Below are 18102 nucleotides of genomic sequence, written 5' to 3'. Positions count from 1 at the left end.
TCTTCAGATGGTAGAAGGCAGTTTTAGTGATTGATTTGCTGTAAAAGTCAGGTCGGAATCTATCAGAACACCAAGGTTTCGGACTTCGTCTTTGGTTTTTAAAGAGAGTGACTCCAGGTATTTACTAGCAACAATTCTCTTTTCTTTATTGGCAAAAACAATTATCTCAGTTTTCTTGTGGTTTAATTGAAAAAAATTTTGGCTCCTCCAGTTATTTATCAGTTTTATTTGTTTATTGAACTGTTGTCATCTGGAGACACTGCTATATTTAACTGTGTCATCTGCATAGCTATGATAGTCAAAATTAAATTTCTGAAGAATTTGACTCAAGGGTAGCATACACAGGCTGAACAGGAGGGGTCCAAAAGCCCCCATAGGTCATTCCCATTCAATGAGATTGAACACTTCCAATGGTTACAAAATAACTCCTTTCCTCTAGGTAGGACCTGAACCATTTAAGGACTGTTCCATTTAGTCCAACCCACGTTTCCAACCTGTTCAGCAGTATATTATGATCTACCGTATCAAAAGCCGCACTGAGATCCAACAAGACCAGACTTGACACCTTTCCCGAGTCAGTATTCAACCTTATATCATTTAGCACTTTGATAAGAGCAGATTCTGCACAGTGTTGAGTTCGGAAAACCTGATTGAAATTTGTCAAAAAGTCCATTTAAGTTCAAGAAATTGCTGAGTTGATTAAAAATAACTTTCTCAAAAATCTTGGCTATGAAAGGGAGATTTGAGATGAGTATAGCTTGCTAATATGGAAGCGATCAGCATTCTATTTCTTTAGAAGCGGCTTAATGGCAGCTACTTTAAGAGCTTTAGGAAACTCGCCTGACTGAAGTGAGCAGTTGATTATTTGCTGGAAATCAGCTAGCACAGACTTCGCAATAGCTTTGAGAAAGTCAGATGGTATTGAGTCAAGACAGCTCGTTGATGGTTTCAGCTGCTGAATCGTTTTCCCTAGAATTTTTTTGGTCAACTGTATGCGAGAGTGCATGTTATTATGAGAGGCGGGGGCTAATGAGCCATAAAATAAAACCCAAACCCATCTGAAGGAGTGGAATGAGTTTTATCACAATCACGCTGTTACACGGGCTGGATTGCACCCCCTCGCAGGCCTGCTTTGGCCTGCAGGCTGTATGTTTGTCACTTCCATGTTAGCTGTTTAACAAGAGTATATACACTAGATCTATGGGAGCAATGGTGACAATATACGAAACCTATATTTGCACAAACGGATGAAGCTGAATATGTTTAAAATATTAAACTCATATTTGTCAGAATGGTCATTCTGTCAAATATGAGTTTAATGACGTAAGAAAATGATAGTTTTGACTGAAAACAAAATTCTTGTTTGTTTAAATTTATTATAAAAGTCAGATGACAGAGATGTTATGGGGTCAGTTAAAATTTATATTTGCATTGTTTATATGTTATGTAATACATGCATGGAATACATGCAGTTTTCAACCATAGTTGAGCTAAAAAGTTTGTTTTTATGACACATATTGAGCCCTCTGCGAACATACCCGAATCTCAAGACACCGGGGTGTGGTTACTTTATCGACCACAAGGGCTACCCGAAGTGACGTTACAATAGACAAACACAGCGCGCTACACACGCAATGGCGAGCAACGTGTTGGAATATGAGGAGGAGGAGGATTTCAACGTACAGGAGCACCCAACTGAACTTGGCATCGTCAAACCGTACATGTTTGAGCCGACTGGGAGGTCGGAACCTGGCAGTGACGACGACAAGCAGCCAAGTAGCAGCTGTACAACAGAACGTGAGTGGCCACTGGCTCGATGTGACGGTATGTCAGAAGCATGTCTTTTTATACAGTGATGGCTATAAATAATGGCGTGCCAATATTTTTGAGGACGACTATACGTATTATATATTCATATATGTTTCAGTGACACAGCACAAGCTTTTACATAGTATGCAGTATTCCTATATAGTGTGCCCCTCGCTCGAGTAGCGCTATAACGCGCCGCTCAGAAAGTCTTTGCTGTGTCTGTCGGCTTGTCATATAGGCAAAAGTACAGACGACAGTACTGAAAAGTACTGGGTGGCTCTTTTTTTCCTACTCCCCAGTGCATAGTAACTATAATAGAGTCGTAGGTATATACAAGGAATCCTCACCTCTTGTCTGCGCTGCTGCACCGTGGCGGCTGCGAGATTTAGTTCTCTTGTTGGCGGTTGAGGTCCCGGTGGCCGTAGGAAAAACAGTTGGCACCGCAGATGATTTAAGCCTCTACCTCTGTGTCCAATGTTTTCTGCTAAATCTTTCTCAAAACACGCTGCTTCAAAGTGATCAGCACAGAGTTTGGGATGCTTGCTAGGCACCCATACCTAACCACGTTTCTTCCCCTGTCGATTGACTTACCCTATCCACTGGTCACATATTCCTTTTTCATTTGGAAAACCAAAAAAAAACTCTTGCCACTGCCTGAACCATTTATACAACCAAATACCACACAATAAACCATCGTGACATCGTTAAATCATATGTCAACAAATATACAAGGACGGGAACAACAGCACACAACGTAGAATGAACAGGCTGTTTGGCTCGTGTGACGTCACAGTGCCGGATAGTGCCGAAAACCGGAAGGCGATGGATGCAAAAAGCAGAAGGCGCATTCTCCATCATATTTATCGATTTAACTGCTTTATATCTGCCATATAATTACTTCAAAATGGCAGCTGTGGTTTGTAAAGGGGTTCTAGAGTTATCAAGAAACATTTTTAAATCTTTGTCCTCTGACCTTTAAATAACTAATGTAACAAAATATACATTTTCTTGTTCCTTCCTTCCTTCAGTGAAGAAAAAATGCATAGTGAGAAGCCTCACCTCTCCTTCCCGTGTCCACGGTCGTCCGTTCTGTGGATATTTGACCTGGGTTTGTCTCTTCTTCTGGCCTCCGTCAGCAAACTTGCACAGCAACGGCTCTGCAGGGGCTGCAGCGAGGCGGCAGATATGTAGAGAGAAACAGACAAGGACAAACACAAAGACAAATCTTAGAAGCAGGAAAAATAAAATCAAAAAAATCTGGGTGCTGTGTGTGTTGAACCCAACACTGTTTTGTATAACAGCGATGACAACCAAAATTTTCAGCTTTCTCATTCGCACTCTCTTTACTTGCATCCCAACATCCGAAACAACACTATCACTGTATCTCAATCCCTTCAGATAAGCTTCTGAAAGAGCAGCCGGGACATGGAAACAAAGCCACAGGCTAATCATCAAAGCATGGCAAATGTGGCACAAACCAAGATAGCATCCTTAACACGTTAAAAAAAACTTTAGCTTGAACCTGGGTAAAGTGCTGCCATTGTGAATTGCTTAACATGCTCTGAATTATCAGACCTGAGAAAGAAGAAATACTAATATAAATAGAATTAGTCAGGTGGGAACTTCTGTACAAAAGTTCATAAACTTTAACTTAAGCTAGAGCAGGCAGCTGTAAAGGAGCACAATTACAGCAAGGTAAAATGCCGTTTTATTTTTATTTATTATTATTATTATTTTATTTGTATTATTACTTGGCTTTGTGAAGGTCTTCTTTTGAATGATTTTTCTAGTTACAGTTTTACTTCTTTTTGAACTCACAACATTTTTAGTTCTTGCAGCCATCATAAGGCACAAAATAAGATAGAAAAGCAGTACTAGTTATACAAGTTGTGTGTTTCACTGACTGAGATCTGGAAGTTGTGGAAGGAGAAGGACCTTTAATTAAAGATGTACTGTACAGCATAATTGTTGGATCAGTTTTGTTTGATCAGTTTTTTTTTGCACATTCAAGTCCTTGGCTACAATACAGTACAGTATACAGTCAAGTCCTTACAAACTGAGCTAATACCACCCATCAGAAACAACAGTCAAAACATTAGTGGCACAAAGATGGGTTTTATGCCCTTCAAACTATTTACATACTTTGTGATGTGGGAACTGACGAAAAAGACACAAGAATCAATGATAAGCATCTCGCTGTATGAACCTTGACTGTTGTTGAATAGACAAACATGGGCATTGATGAGCCTGAGGTCTTATTCTGTTCATATGTTTGGATTTAAGTAATTAATGGTTATCTCTCTCATGGGGAATGTCCACAACTCGTCATTATTTAGTGAATATGCATTGAATCAGCATCAAAGCTCAGTGAATGCATTGTGCACAATAATACCCTTGTGAAATATGCTGTTTTTAACTGTGATCCTTTTGCACGTGTTTGTGTTGTACAAATGGGATGTCTGCAGTATATAAACACATATACTGTCTACTCAATAATACCCTCTTTAACTAACGATAGAAGTACTGTATTCATAATTAATATTATCTTTCTGGTGGCCAATGATCATCAATATGTAAATGTACCTGCTATGTTAATGCCATATCATTTTTTAAATAAAACATATTCTAATGTCCTACTAAAACTGCAGTGATTGCAAACTGCAGATGAACTCCAATCTGTATCCACAGTGCCGTGCGCAGTTCACAAATAAATTAGCAATGAAAGTAGCTTGCAAAGGCAATATTTTTTTCTGGTAATGATTCAAATGTGACTGCTAAAATAAACAATGCATTTACCTCCAAGATAAATGTTTGTTTATCTCTTAACAGAAGAATGACTGAAAGGTATTCTTATTGGAGAAATGCAATTTGCGTTCAAGACTGAAAGGAGAGTTTTGAGGAGCCTTTGAGGCCTGCAGTAGGTGGCTTCTCCGTAGATAAGTCGATCTAGAAGATTAGGCTCTCTTATTATACGGGAGGAATTACACAGGGTTCGCTTGATTTCTATAATAGACCACGCATCACGACCCCACCTATAATCCTTAGGCTTCAATATTCATCATTATTTTTCACATTTAGACCCTGTATAACTTTTTGGAAATACAGTGAAACCTCTGTGCGAGCCCCAATTTGTACACATTTTTAATCATCATCATCATTTAATAAATACGCCTATAGAACTTAGTGGTGGGTTTATTATAAAGTATCACAAACTTGTACCCTCCCTTCAATACTGTGTATGTCTCCTGTCTCATCAGGGGGGAAAAAGATATTAAATTCAATAAACAACAATAAATTGGTAATGCTTTTAATATTATATAAAAATGTGTGTGCACAAATAAAGGACTCCTCCCTAAAAGATGCCACCCCCATCTGCAGTTGAGTAAATAAAAGGTATGCCAGTAGTGTGCGCTTATCTGTTATCTCACACACACACACACACACACACACACACACACACACACACACACACACACACACACACTATCAATAAGTCTGGCCAGCAAACAGCTTACCCTAACTAACCCCTCATTCAGTTATTTAAGTAAATAAAGCAAATAATGTTTCTGTAGGGCCCAATACATGTGTTGTACATCTGTTGTTGTGTGGACTCCCATATCTTAATATTATTTATTTATTTATTTTTTGACATTCATGCTCTGATTTTAGTTTTTTAAAATCAAAGGTTACTCACCAGTTACTCTTGAGTAGTTTTTTTTACTGAGTACTTTCTTACTCTTAATCAAGTAAATATTTGGAGGACTACTTTTTACTTGAGTCATGTTATTGTAATGTAACAGTACTCTTACTTGAGTACAATGTTTGGCTACTCTACTCACCTCTCAGGGTCAGGCTTACAAAATGATCTCTCCGGTGACAATACGATAACAATCAAGTCAAACAGCTCCTCACATAGCTTTTGGTGATGGCTGTGGCGACAAACTCCTGAGAAACATTTCTCCACAAGAGCAGGGGCCAAAATCAACAATAATTTGCATTGTTTACTTGCACTGTGACAAGACGTCAAAGCTGCTGATGATAACGGCAATAATTAATGTATAATATTTTTTTTATTTGGGGAGGCTCGACTGCAATACGCATTCATCCAATATCACCTGTGGAAAAATCTGCTAAAAGTTGGACGTCCTACACATTATTAAGCTTGTTGTCATTCTGACAATCTGTTGCTCTTCACAAAAGGGCTGTTAAAAAACGAAGAAAATGTTTTAATCTCAAGTTTGACTTCCTGCTGCTCTGTAACAGTGTGTGATGTATTTCTGATAATTGTTTGATTGTGGGCACAGTGTTGCAATCTCCAGTTGAATGACCAGATAATCACAAATACTGTAAAATGAATCTGATACATTGGCTGGTGTGTCTTTTGCCAGCGTTCCAAGGGATAGAGAAGACACATAGCATGAGCGCAATTCTATTATTCAAGCTAAGTTGGCTAAACAACCTACTGCACAGTGCAGACAATACTGATTCCCAGAGAAAATGATTGCAGGCAGCTCCTTAATGAATCACATTTAGTGGAGCTTCACTGTTTTGATTGGTTCTCTTACATTTCATAACATTTTTATACTATTACTGTTGCCCTTACTGGTTAATTGTTTCTCTTGCAGTGTCTGCATATGGGATGTGTAAATATTTGCATTGGCTACACAATAAGCTCAATGAATCGGCATTTATTCAGCGAAATGTCAAAAAATAAAATGCAAATGAGGTTTACGGTATTATTGTTGTCTTGTTCTGGGAGGGGCTCACTAATCTTCATTGGTGTAACACATGATGGCAGCAGCTAAATGAACTTGGAAGTCTACAGAAACATGTTTCCTGAAGATTTTTTTTAGAAATGCAATAAAACTGAACCAAAACTCAATGCCAAAAGAACTTCTTTAGGTGCATGAAGTGGAAAGTTTTTAAACAGGTAAAGTAACTGACTTTAACTCTATAGACCATGGAAGAATAACCCCCTAAAACAAACAACAACTGAAAGAGGCTGCAGTGAAAGCTTGGAAAAGGATTACAAAAGAAGAATGCAAAAGATTGGTGATGTCAACAGATCACAGGATTGTCCATCTACTCCAATACTTTTGCTCATGTTTGACATCACCACAAACTAAACTGCAAAAATCACTCAAACTGCAAACACAGCAAAAGTATATTGCACAAGACACTGTAGGTTTAATAAGAACCACCCAGAGATGGATGGACATGTTCATGAGTTGTGACAGAAGTCATGTGATAATGTTGAAATAATATTGCAGGTAAATAGTGGAATATTTATGACGCTTGTCAATGCATCAACCTCATAAACGCTGTGGTAATAAAGGAACATATAGGGAAATGCACAGGCAACTATCACTCAATGATTTACACAAAAACGAACACACAAGGTCTTACACAGAAGGGTGCTAAGGGGTCTCAGTTTCAGAGATGGGATTTTTTTTCAAGACATAAAATGTACAAGTAGACAAACAAGAAAATATATCACCAAGTTTGTCGGCGCGTAACTGCAACTGTCACGAAAATGCTATGACATACAATAAATCAGCACTATCTGACTTCCTCTGTGACACAGGGTGTACATATGAGTCATACGTGTAAGAGAACATGTGTGTGTGTGTGCATGCGTGCGTGTCTATGTGTGTTGTGCATAAATGGCCACAATGTCTATGTGCCAAGGCCCTCTGCTGAATGAAGCCAGCAAAAACATCAATAGATGTACGACCACCCCAAAAAAACTGAGAAAAAAAAAAACTTCACAGTGAAGTCCCCAAGGTAAAACATTAGCAGATGGCTACTACAAAAATCATCTTCTGATTACAAAATGCCAATTAAAGATATGTTGACTTGGAAGTCTTAAAACTACACTGACACTGTTATAACAGTTTACTTTTAACAAAGTAGACCGCAGAAGTCCACCAAGGCTGGACATCTGTGTCTTTTCGTTGGCGATAATGTATGCTGTCTTCCATGGTCCTGAGTTTTCACAATATTAGAGAATTTCTCTAGATCTCAACTAAAACATGCAGAGTTTCTTTTTCTGCCTATATGATAAAGTTTTGTGGCTATTTAGCAGGTATTTATTCTGATAAATTGACATTGGGAAATGTTCTGGTTTTTAGATTGTAATTTTTCTTCGGAAGAAAAATTTCAATTAGCTGAAGCACGTCTAATTTTGTTGTGCATAACGAAGGCCTTTTTAGTCAATTCCTTTTCACAGAGGTGACAGACAGAAAGCAGCATGGATGGAAGATGACACCATTAGTCATTGTTTCCACTTGAATGTGCTCACTTTAATCACATTTCCAAATAAATCTATGCATGTCCACAGACCAGCATGAACAGCAGGAGTTGGCCACATGAAACTGAGCAGCTGGTGACACTTACTCTCCATCCAATAAGATGACACACAAAAGGCCACTGATCAAAACTGAAAACATAGAAAACCATGTGGAAAATATGCATCCATCCATCCAGCCATTTTCTGAGCCGCTTATCCTCACAAGAGTCGCGGGAGTGCTGGAGCCTATCCCAGCTATCATCAGGCAGGAGGCGGGGTACACCCGAACTGGTTGCCAGCCAATCACAAGGTACACATAAACAAACAACCATACGCACTCACATTCACACCTAGGGGCAATTCAGAGACTTCAATTAACCTACCATGCATGTTTTTGGGATGTGGGAGGAACTGTGTTGGGAAAAAAAAATAATAACAGTTTGGGTTCTAATTTACTAAGGCACAGGTGTCAAACTCATGGCCCAGGGGCCAGATTCGGCCCGCCGCATCATTTTATGTGGCCCACGAAAGCAAATCATATGTGTCGACGTCACGTCTCTTGCTAAAATAGCAAAACTGCAGATTGAGATATTGCAAGCATTTCTTTTATTTTATTTTATTTTTTTATTTCTTTAACCAATCCCCCTTTAAAATAAATTCAGAAAGTATTACCGAAAATTTCTAAAATATTTTTTACTGACTTCTGATTTCAAAACTAGTTATCCGTTAATTTGTTTCTATGCAATAATATTTGGGGCTCATACATTTGTATCCATAGTAAGGATGTTCAACACCACTTGTTTTCGGACTGATACCAGTACAAGTATTCACTCTTAAGTACTCACTGATACCAATACGACTAGTACTTTTGATATATAAAATTTAAATTTACTCAGTGACACATAATTGTGAACAAAGATTTTTCTTTCTGACCCACATGATAATTCACCGATGTGTCAAAGGTCACGGTGTAGTGCCAACTACTGCCGAGTAGGACATTATGTCAGATTTATTTTTGTCTTCAGTATCTATGACTGGTATCGGCAGCCTTCGAAAGTACCCTCTACCTTGAAATGAGGCCCTATGCCGACACCTGGTATCGGTACTCGCCCATCCCTGTCATGGTTTTGGTTTGGGTTGTGTTTAGTTTTGTTCCATGTTTTCCCGTGTTCCATGTTTGTCGTGTGCTCGTTAGGTTGTTGTGTCCACCTGTTCTCGTCCACTTTGTGTCGACCAATCACCTCTCTCCAGCCACTCATGTCTTGTCCAGGTGTTCCTCGTTGTCTCGTCAATTTGTTTGTATTTAGTTCCCTGGTTTCTTTCAGTTCTTGTCGGTTCATTGTCGTTGTCACATGTCTTGCCATGTCATAGTCGCCAGTTGTTTTTGTCATAGTCGCCAGTTGTTTTTGTCATAGTCGCCTGTTGTTTTATCATTGTGATTAAATATTATTATTTTGAGATTCCCGCACTCCTGCCTTGCCTCCCTGCGTCCCTGCAATTGGGTCCACCATGTTCTTGCCTTGCGTTCCTCGCCGTCGCCCTAACCATGTTCATGACAATCCCGAGTTCAGTCATAACCTCGTAGGGCCTCAACTTCCTCAGGTCACATTTTGTTTGAGACACACACACTCCAGTGTTTCTACTGTACTGTGCTGTTCACCATAGAAAAGTTCAGTTTCAAAGTGTCAAAATATTTCAAGTGCATGCTATGAAATGAACTACACAGGATTCTCTTCATCATAAAGCATGTAAACAGGACACTTGACACAGGAAATTTGGACTGCTGAGCCTTTTTTTACCATCTGATCATTATACTGTATACCATCCGTCAAACCATTTTCTTTACCTATCCTAACTAGTGTAGCAGGTGAGCTGGAGCCTATTCAAGCTGACTTTGGGTAAGAGACAGGGGACATATTACAGTAGAAAATCAATCATTCACACTCACATTCAGACCTATGGACAATTTTGTGTACATGATTAACCGCCCATACATGTTTGGAATTCAGTTAAAATACTGTCGCCAGTTAGAAGATTTTACTTCCCGGAGGATCCCTTCGTCACATGATAAAAAACAAAGGCGCTGATTGGCCGAAGACGAGATCTGTGTATCGCCGATCGATTGCTATTCCTAAGAGTCATAACGGCCCTACGAGGTAAACCATATCTACGATGTGGCCCACCACAAAAATTAGTTTGACACCCCTGTACTAAGGGATAATGTGCCTTCATTGGCACATGTCAGATAGAGTATGTATAATCTGTTCAACAGAGCAAGCATTAAAATGGCGTTAAAAAAGTTAGTGTATAGGTTTTTATTATTTGTTTGGATATGTAACAAATATGAATGTCTTGTGCTCTTCTTACTAACATTTTTATTATTTTTTTTATTTAAGTTTATCTTTGAACGACAAGAGTATTGGGCATGATATTTACTCGAAAAAAAGTGACACACTTCTAACTGATAATTGAAGAAACAACTAAAAAGGCAACTTGTTCTTTCTCTAACAGATGCAAACTTTACGTGAAAGCTTTTTTCCCTTATAATATTGTAACTTAATTCTTGTACAATTACTAACCAATTTTAGTCTTAAATGATACGTTTTTTATTATAATATTCAAACTACACTCTTGTAAAATTACAACTTTAGCCTCATAATATTTAGACTAGTATTATTTCCCCATTCAGTGTGCTGCTCTGTGTACTCATTTGTAGTATTGATATGAGAATAGTGGGTGAGTAAGAAAGGACTAGTTTGTTTTACAAAAACACACAAAGCTACAGGTCGAGGCCCTGGACTCCATCAATTCCATCTTAGGCTTCCAGACAGTTCTGGTAGGCATGAATACATCCTCAACAAAGCAACAGTAAGGCTTGGAACACAGGGTGCCATCCTAGTACAATTACAACAAATAAAACTTTCTACAGTAGTAGTTTAGTTTGTGATTTACACACGTATCATTGTTATTATTTACATCCCCTCTGAGCTGGCAACTTTCTTGTGACACCATGTTCCTTGGGGGATCTTGACTTGACACTTTAGTGCATTCGTCATGATCCCCTCAATCAGGCATGACTGCACAATTGCTTTCTCTCTCCTAACTGAATTTTCAGCAATTGTAGGCTAACAAAGTGATTTCCCTGCGGGGAAGTCGTAGGGGATGCAGTCTGTCTTATCCGTAGGATGAGATTTAAGCTTACATACTGTGACCCTTCATGTTTGATCCTTCATTTGAGGCACGATTTTCTCAACTTCCTCAGGTCACATTTTGTTTGAGACAGACACACTCCAGTGTTTCTACTGTACTGTGCTGTTCACCATAGAAAAGTTCAGTTTCAAAGTGTCAAAATATTTCAAGTGCATCCATCCATCCATCCATTTTCTGAGCCGCTTCTCCTCACTAGGGTCGCGGGCGTGCTGGAGCCTATCCCAGCTGTCATCGGGCAGGAGGCGGGGTACACCCTGAACTGGTTGCCAGCCAATCGCAGGGCACATCGAAACAAACAACCATTCGCACTCACAGTCATGCCTACGGGCAATTTAGAGTCTCCAATTAATGCATGTTTTTGGGATGTGGGAGGAAACCTGCTATGAAATGAACTACACAGGATTCTCTTCATCATAAAGCATGTAAACAGGACACTTGACACAGGAAATTTGGACTGCTGAGCCTTTTTTTACCATCTGATCATTATACTGTATACCATCCGTCAAACCATTTTCTTTACCTATCCTAACTAGTGTAGCAGGTGAGCTGGAGCCTATTCAAGCTGACTTTGGGTAAGAGACAGGGCACATATTACAGTAGAAAATCAATCATTCACACTCACATTCAGACCTATGGACAATTTAGTGTACATGATTAACCGCCCATACATGTTTGGAATTCAGTTAAAATACTGTCGCCAGTTAGAAGATTTTACTTCCCGGAGGATTGCTTTGTCACATGATAAAAAACAAAGGCGCTGATTGGCCGAAGACGAGATCTGTGTATCGCCGATCGATTGCTATTCCTAAGAGTTCTGGGATGTCTGTAACAGCTAATTTAAAACTGAATTTGTTGAACTGAATCTGAAATGATCAAACTTAATGTGAAAATATAGCATTTGAATTTTCATTGCGGATCAAAAAAATATTTTATTCACTTTCAAGTTTATTGGACTTCAGTTAATACAAATTCAAATTATGTTTTTCAAATTAAATTCATGGTGGCACATATTTCAACCCATACAAAAGTGACTGTGGTGCAAACAATGAAACCAGTTTTGGGCTACACCAATGATTGCCAACCAGGGTGCGCTGGCACACTAGTGTGCTGTAAGAGGATTGTCGTGGGAAATTATCCAATTTCACCTAATCTGAAAATTATTATTCATTAATTAGCCATTTATCTATATTCGTCTATGTATGACAGTGACATATAGTGACAGACAGAACAATTAAATGCTCTCCCATTAGCGGGCAGAAGGTACAATAAACCTGTGTATGCTCCTGTTGCCATTCCAACACCAGAATAATGCTTGGTTTGCTGTGCGTATATCAGCTTTGCGTTCAATTAGATTTTAGATTTCACACTGAGAAATAAATTGAAGAGATCATCATTATTTTACTCTTCATCGTTTTTGTGACATTTTTGTTTGGTGGTGTGTCGTGAGATTTTTCTACTGTAAAATGGGTGTCTAGGCACGATAATGGTTGGGAAATGCAGGGCTACACTACTAAAAGCTAGCTTCGACAGCACACAGCTCCAGTCATGGGGAATACATGACCATACCTGTCATGCCTGGAGGAGTTTTCAAGAATTTTCCATTGAAGTTTTGAATCACCACATCACACTTCTCTGTTGACTCCATCCTAGGAGATAGCAAGAGTAAAGTGATCTGATCACACCTCAGGAAAAAAACAAGTACATGTTAACATTTCACAACATAAAAATATCATACTAAGAAAAAAATCAAATAGCTGCCTTAATATGATCTCTGATTGTTTATGTATTTCTGAGAAACACGACTTGGGTCAGGTTGCTCTCCGTGTGTGTGTGCGTCTGCGCTTGTGAGCTTGTGTGTGCTTTTTTCTATGGGGTTTCCCCTGCTTTGTCCCCATTTAAAAGCTCCATTCAGTTTGAGCTGTTGTGTGTCATGTCCTCTTTGTCTGCCCCTATTCAGCTCTGCTCACCCAATCACAGCTCAATGACTAATTGCCTGCTTGGCAAGCAGAGCCAGTGCGTGAGTGTGTCACTGACAAAAACGGTGACAAGCAAGATCGTGTGTGTCTGTGTGTGTGTGTGTGTGTGTGTGTGTGTGCGTGCGTGTGTGTGTGTAATAAGTGAAGGTTTTCTTCTTTGTGTGTGGGTCCTGGGTTTCCTTCCAATAACCACTGACCCTGAAGACAGACCTGACTGCATGTTGATCACTGGCACACTCCACCGTGAAACTGAGATCACATGCCACCACATGCACACACACACACACACACGCACACACACGAACACACACGCACACACACGCACATACAGGCAGGGTTTTTGCGCAGTTGTATAATTTAAGCAAAAAAATCCCTTCTTTCTAAATGGGGGGGATTCTCACATTGACATCATATTAGGTTGTGTATTTTTGCACGTTTATCCTGATACGGTTAGTCTACACATAAACAGTAAAATATATTGAAAACCACTTCCCTGCAGTAAAATGTCACCAATTGCATTTTGTAAAAATCTGTGTCCACAGGCCCACATTTGCTGTCTGTCAAATGTTTTTTAGCCAGTCAGAAGCCAGAAAAAAACAACAGAAACCACACAGGTCACATTCTGACACCTTGGTTTCTCTATGTTGCCAGAAATAAGATTTACAGTATATTTATGTGCAGAGGTGGGTAGTAACATGATACATGTACTCCGTTACATTTACTCAAGTAACATTTTCGATAAACTGTACTCGTTAAAGTACTTTAAATGCAGTGTACTTTTTATTTTTACTTGCGTATTTATGCGAAAAAGGATCAATACTTTTACTCCGTTACAATAATCGACATGGTGTTCGCTACTTTTTATTTATCCATTCATGCATGTGCGTATCTATTTTTAGACTCCATTATGGACTTCCGCATAGGGCGCCCGTTGCGGCAATCAAACGTGAACACTCGTGTCATTTGACAACAATTCACCAATCAGACGACAGAAGACAGTCACATGACCGCACACGTAGCCTTCGCGAGCCAATCAAAATGACTCATTTTTGGGAAACAAAAAACAGCCACGCGAGTGTGTTTACAGACCAAGAAACAACAGCTTTGTCATGCAGCTCTTAAATTGTGACTGCCCAAACTTGGATATTTCAGCCCACTTTTAACTGGAGAAAACAACTTGCGGTAAGTTGCAGATGTTTTTGCTGTTGATGTGGCAAAATTAGCACACGCACACGCACACACGCTCACACAATCACTAAGTCCGTTCAGCAAACAGCTTCCTCATGAAGTCATTTAAGTGAATAAAGCAAATAATGTTTCTGTAGGGCCCAATGCATGTGTTGTTGGTTTTTTGGCAGTTAAAATTTGAAATGGTGGCAGGTGTGTGTCGACTCCCATATATTATTCTTTTTAATTTGATGTTCATGCTCTGATATATAAAAAAAAAATCTGAAGTTACTCAAATGACTCTTTACTTGAATAGTTTTTCCATTGAGTACTTTCTTACTCTTACTCAAGTAAATATTTGGATGACTACTTTCTAAAGTAACAGTACTCTTGCTTGAGTACAATATTTGGCTACTCTACCCACCCCTGTTTTTGTGTAGAGTAAATGTTCTATTGTTAAGTAAAGACCTACAATGTGCATGTTTGATGTTGTTTAAAGGTTATAAGCCACAGATAATGATAATGGAATTTCCATTTTTGCAGGAGTTTTTATAAAAGCTACACTTTCCTTGCCCTAAAATGCTCTCTGTTTGTGGACAACAACAACAACAACAACAATTGCATACAAGAAGACGCATTTAAAAAAATATCTGTGTTCGAATGGACATCGTCTTATCGCAAAAATTAATATGGTTAATATTTGATCAATTAATTTTATATGTCTTTATTTTCAAGTAAAGGATGAGATTGCAGATATAATTTGTACCTGGCAAAGCCGACCCCTCTGCTTAGTCCATTGGCATCCCTCAGTATCCGAGTTGAAATGACATGACCGAATGGTTTCAGCATATTCTCCAGCTCCTGCTCATCCATGGACACAGGCAAGTTGGAGATGTACAGGTTGGTGGGGTCCTGTTCTTGTTGCTGTAATGAGTAAATATGGAGAGAGAAAAAAGTGTGCATAACAATTAATTTCACAGTAATGCAGAAAAGAGGTTCCTTCTTATGTTCACAATCTTATATTAACATTTAATCCCTGATAAAAAAAGGATAATTTAAAATATAATATAAGAATGCTCTTGTGGAAATTAGACTCGTTTTCTTCTCTCTCTTCACTCTTCACAAAACATTGACTATTTGAGTCATTTAATTTTAAGTCATTTTCAAATTTCATCCATCCATCCCTTTTCTGAGCCGCTTCTCCTCACTAGGGTCGCGGGCGTGCTGGAGCCTATCCCAGCTGTCATCGGGCAGGAGGCGGGGTACACCCTGAACTGGTTGCCAGCCAATCGCAGGGCACATACAAACAAACAACCATTCGCACTCACAGTCATGCCTACGGGCAATTTAGAGTCTCCAATTAATGCATGTTTTTGGGATGTGGGAGGAAACCGGAGTGCCCGGAGAAAACCCACGCAGGCACGGGGAGAACATGCAAACTCCACACAGGTGGGGCCGGGGATTGAACCCGGGTCCTCGGAACTGTGATGCTGATGCTCTAACCAGTCGGTCACCGCGCCGCCTCAAATTTCATTCAACCCAAATTAAAAGAATAAACATTGCACTGAAAAAGCAGCACATTGGCCTCATGCTTAAAAACCGCTAAGCAACAGTTAAAACCCCAAACAGGATTGAAGATTGTTTACCTAGTTGTATTTAAGTTCTCCTTGGGAATGACAGCATTTCCTTTTAATGTGTTTCTCAGTAACTAGCCTTGTATACAGTTAACTAGGCTGGTATACTTCAATTAGTTTTGTCCTATTTGGCAGCACGCACCCAAACTAATCCTTCATAGGTGTTTTTATGTGTAAAAAGAAATACACATTTTGTAGACTCGGTAGCATACTGTACATTGCGATGGAGAAGCAACTCCTTTCAAAAGTATGCAAATTAATCTCAAGTACTAATTAAGTACACTTACGAATCGCAAAATGGGAAAAAAGACCTCTCACTGTCTACTGACACTGAATACTGGGCGCAAATCTGCAGAAATACATTCTCAATGACAAAAAAAATATCCCAGCTATTTCGGGCGAGTACACCCTGAACTGGTCGCCAGCCAATAGCAGGGCACATATAAATAAACAACCATTCGTGCACACATTCACACCTACGGGCAATTTAGAGTCTTTAATCAACTTACCATGCATGTTTTGGGGATGTGGGAGGAAACCAGAGAGCCCGGCGAAAACCCACATAGGCACTGGGAGAACATGCAAACTCCACAGAGATGGGGCCGGGATTTGAACCCCGGTCCTCAGAACTGTGAGGCAGATGTGCTAACCAGTCTTCACCGTGCCGCTAAATCCATCCATCCATTTTATGAGCCGCTTATCCTTGCGACAAGGGTCGCGGGAGTGCTGGAGCCTATCCCAGCTATCTTCGGGCAGCAGGCGGGGTACACCCTTAACTGGTTGCCAGCCAATCGCAGGGCACATACAAACAAACAACCATCCGCACTCACATTCACACCTACGGGCAATTTAGAGTCTTCAATTAACCTACCATGCATAGCAGAGTTTCAAATTGCACTTACGGATGTAGCGGCGAACTATATTTACTGACATTGGTTTTCTGAAGTGTTCTTGAGCCCACGTGGTGATATCCTTTACACATGGATGTCGGTTTTTGACGCCTGAGGGATCGAAGGTCACGGGCATTCAATGTTGGTTTTCGGCCTTGCTGCTTACATGCAGTGATTTCTCCAGATTCTCTGATGATATTATGGACCGTAGATGATGAAATCCCTAAATTCCTTGCAATTGTACGTTGAGGAACATTGTCCTTAAACTTTTCGACTATTTTCTCACACACTTGTTCACAAAGAGGTGAACCTCACCCCATCTTTGCTTGTGAACGACTGAGCAATTCAGGGAAGCTCCTTTTATACCCATTCATGGCACCCACCTGTTCCCAATTAGCCTGTTCACCTTTGGGATATGTTTGAGGAGCATTCCTCAACTTTCTCAGTCTTTTTTGCCACCTGTCCCAGTTTTTTTGGAACGTGTTGCAGCCATAAAATTCTAAGTTAATGATTATTTGCTAAAAACAATAAAGTTGATCAGTTTGAACATTAAATATGTTGTCTTTGTAGTGTATTCAATTAAATATAGGTTGAACATGATTTGCAAATCATTGTATTCTGTTTTTATTTATGTTTAACACAACGTCCCAACTTCATTGGAATTTGGGTTGTATATAGTTAATATGGAAATCCACACTGCCATGAAACGGAAGTACCAAAATAAAAGATGTGTTTAAAAACCTCTTATACAGGGAAATTGAGCCTTCGAAATATATTATCACTCCCTGAAATAACAAACCACTTATGGAAACTTTATTTGAAGAGTACTTTGAGTGTTTTGTGTCACTTTTCTGAAGTAGGGGGAAGAAAAGAGAACCAGCCAGATGCTGGTGTTTCCCACTGGCCTGCCCACCTCAGAGTGCTTGCTCTCGAGGCGCAAGACAGAGGACGTCAGCCCTGGAGGTGGATTTGGAAAAACAAGTGGCAAGCGGGGTGAGAGTTTAGGAGCTGAGTCGTTGCCAACAGCTGCTGCTGTGGTTCTTCTGATACATTTATATTTAAATATATATTTAACATTATGTTTTAATATTTATATTTAAATGTAAGATTTAGATATAGATTTAACA

At 39.5% G+C, this 18102-nt stretch overlaps 1 protein-coding gene across 2 annotated transcripts in view; it reads right to left on the bottom strand.

The window, feature by feature from the left end:
* Positions 1–18102, bottom strand: part of LOC133479883 (RNA-binding motif, single-stranded-interacting protein 3-like) — a 157268-nt gene that overhangs the window by 40779 nt on the left and 98387 nt on the right. For both annotated transcript variants that reach the window (XM_061777402.1, XM_061777401.1), the window contains 3 exons: positions 15218–15375; positions 12875–12954; positions 2869–2975 (listed from right to left, as the gene is read on the bottom strand). In XM_061777402.1, the coding sequence (XP_061633386.1) occupies positions 2869–2975; positions 12875–12954; positions 15218–15375 (345 nt within the window). The remainder of the gene's footprint in view (positions 1–2868; positions 2976–12874; positions 12955–15217; positions 15376–18102) is intronic.

The sequence above is a fragment of the Phyllopteryx taeniolatus genome, chromosome 6 (assembly GCF_024500385.1).
Source record: "Phyllopteryx taeniolatus isolate TA_2022b chromosome 6, UOR_Ptae_1.2, whole genome shotgun sequence".
Taxonomy (NCBI): domain Eukaryota; kingdom Metazoa; phylum Chordata; class Actinopteri; order Syngnathiformes; family Syngnathidae; genus Phyllopteryx; species Phyllopteryx taeniolatus.
Note: the sequence above shows the minus strand (reverse complement) of the source record. Positions and strands in the feature narration are given on the sequence as shown.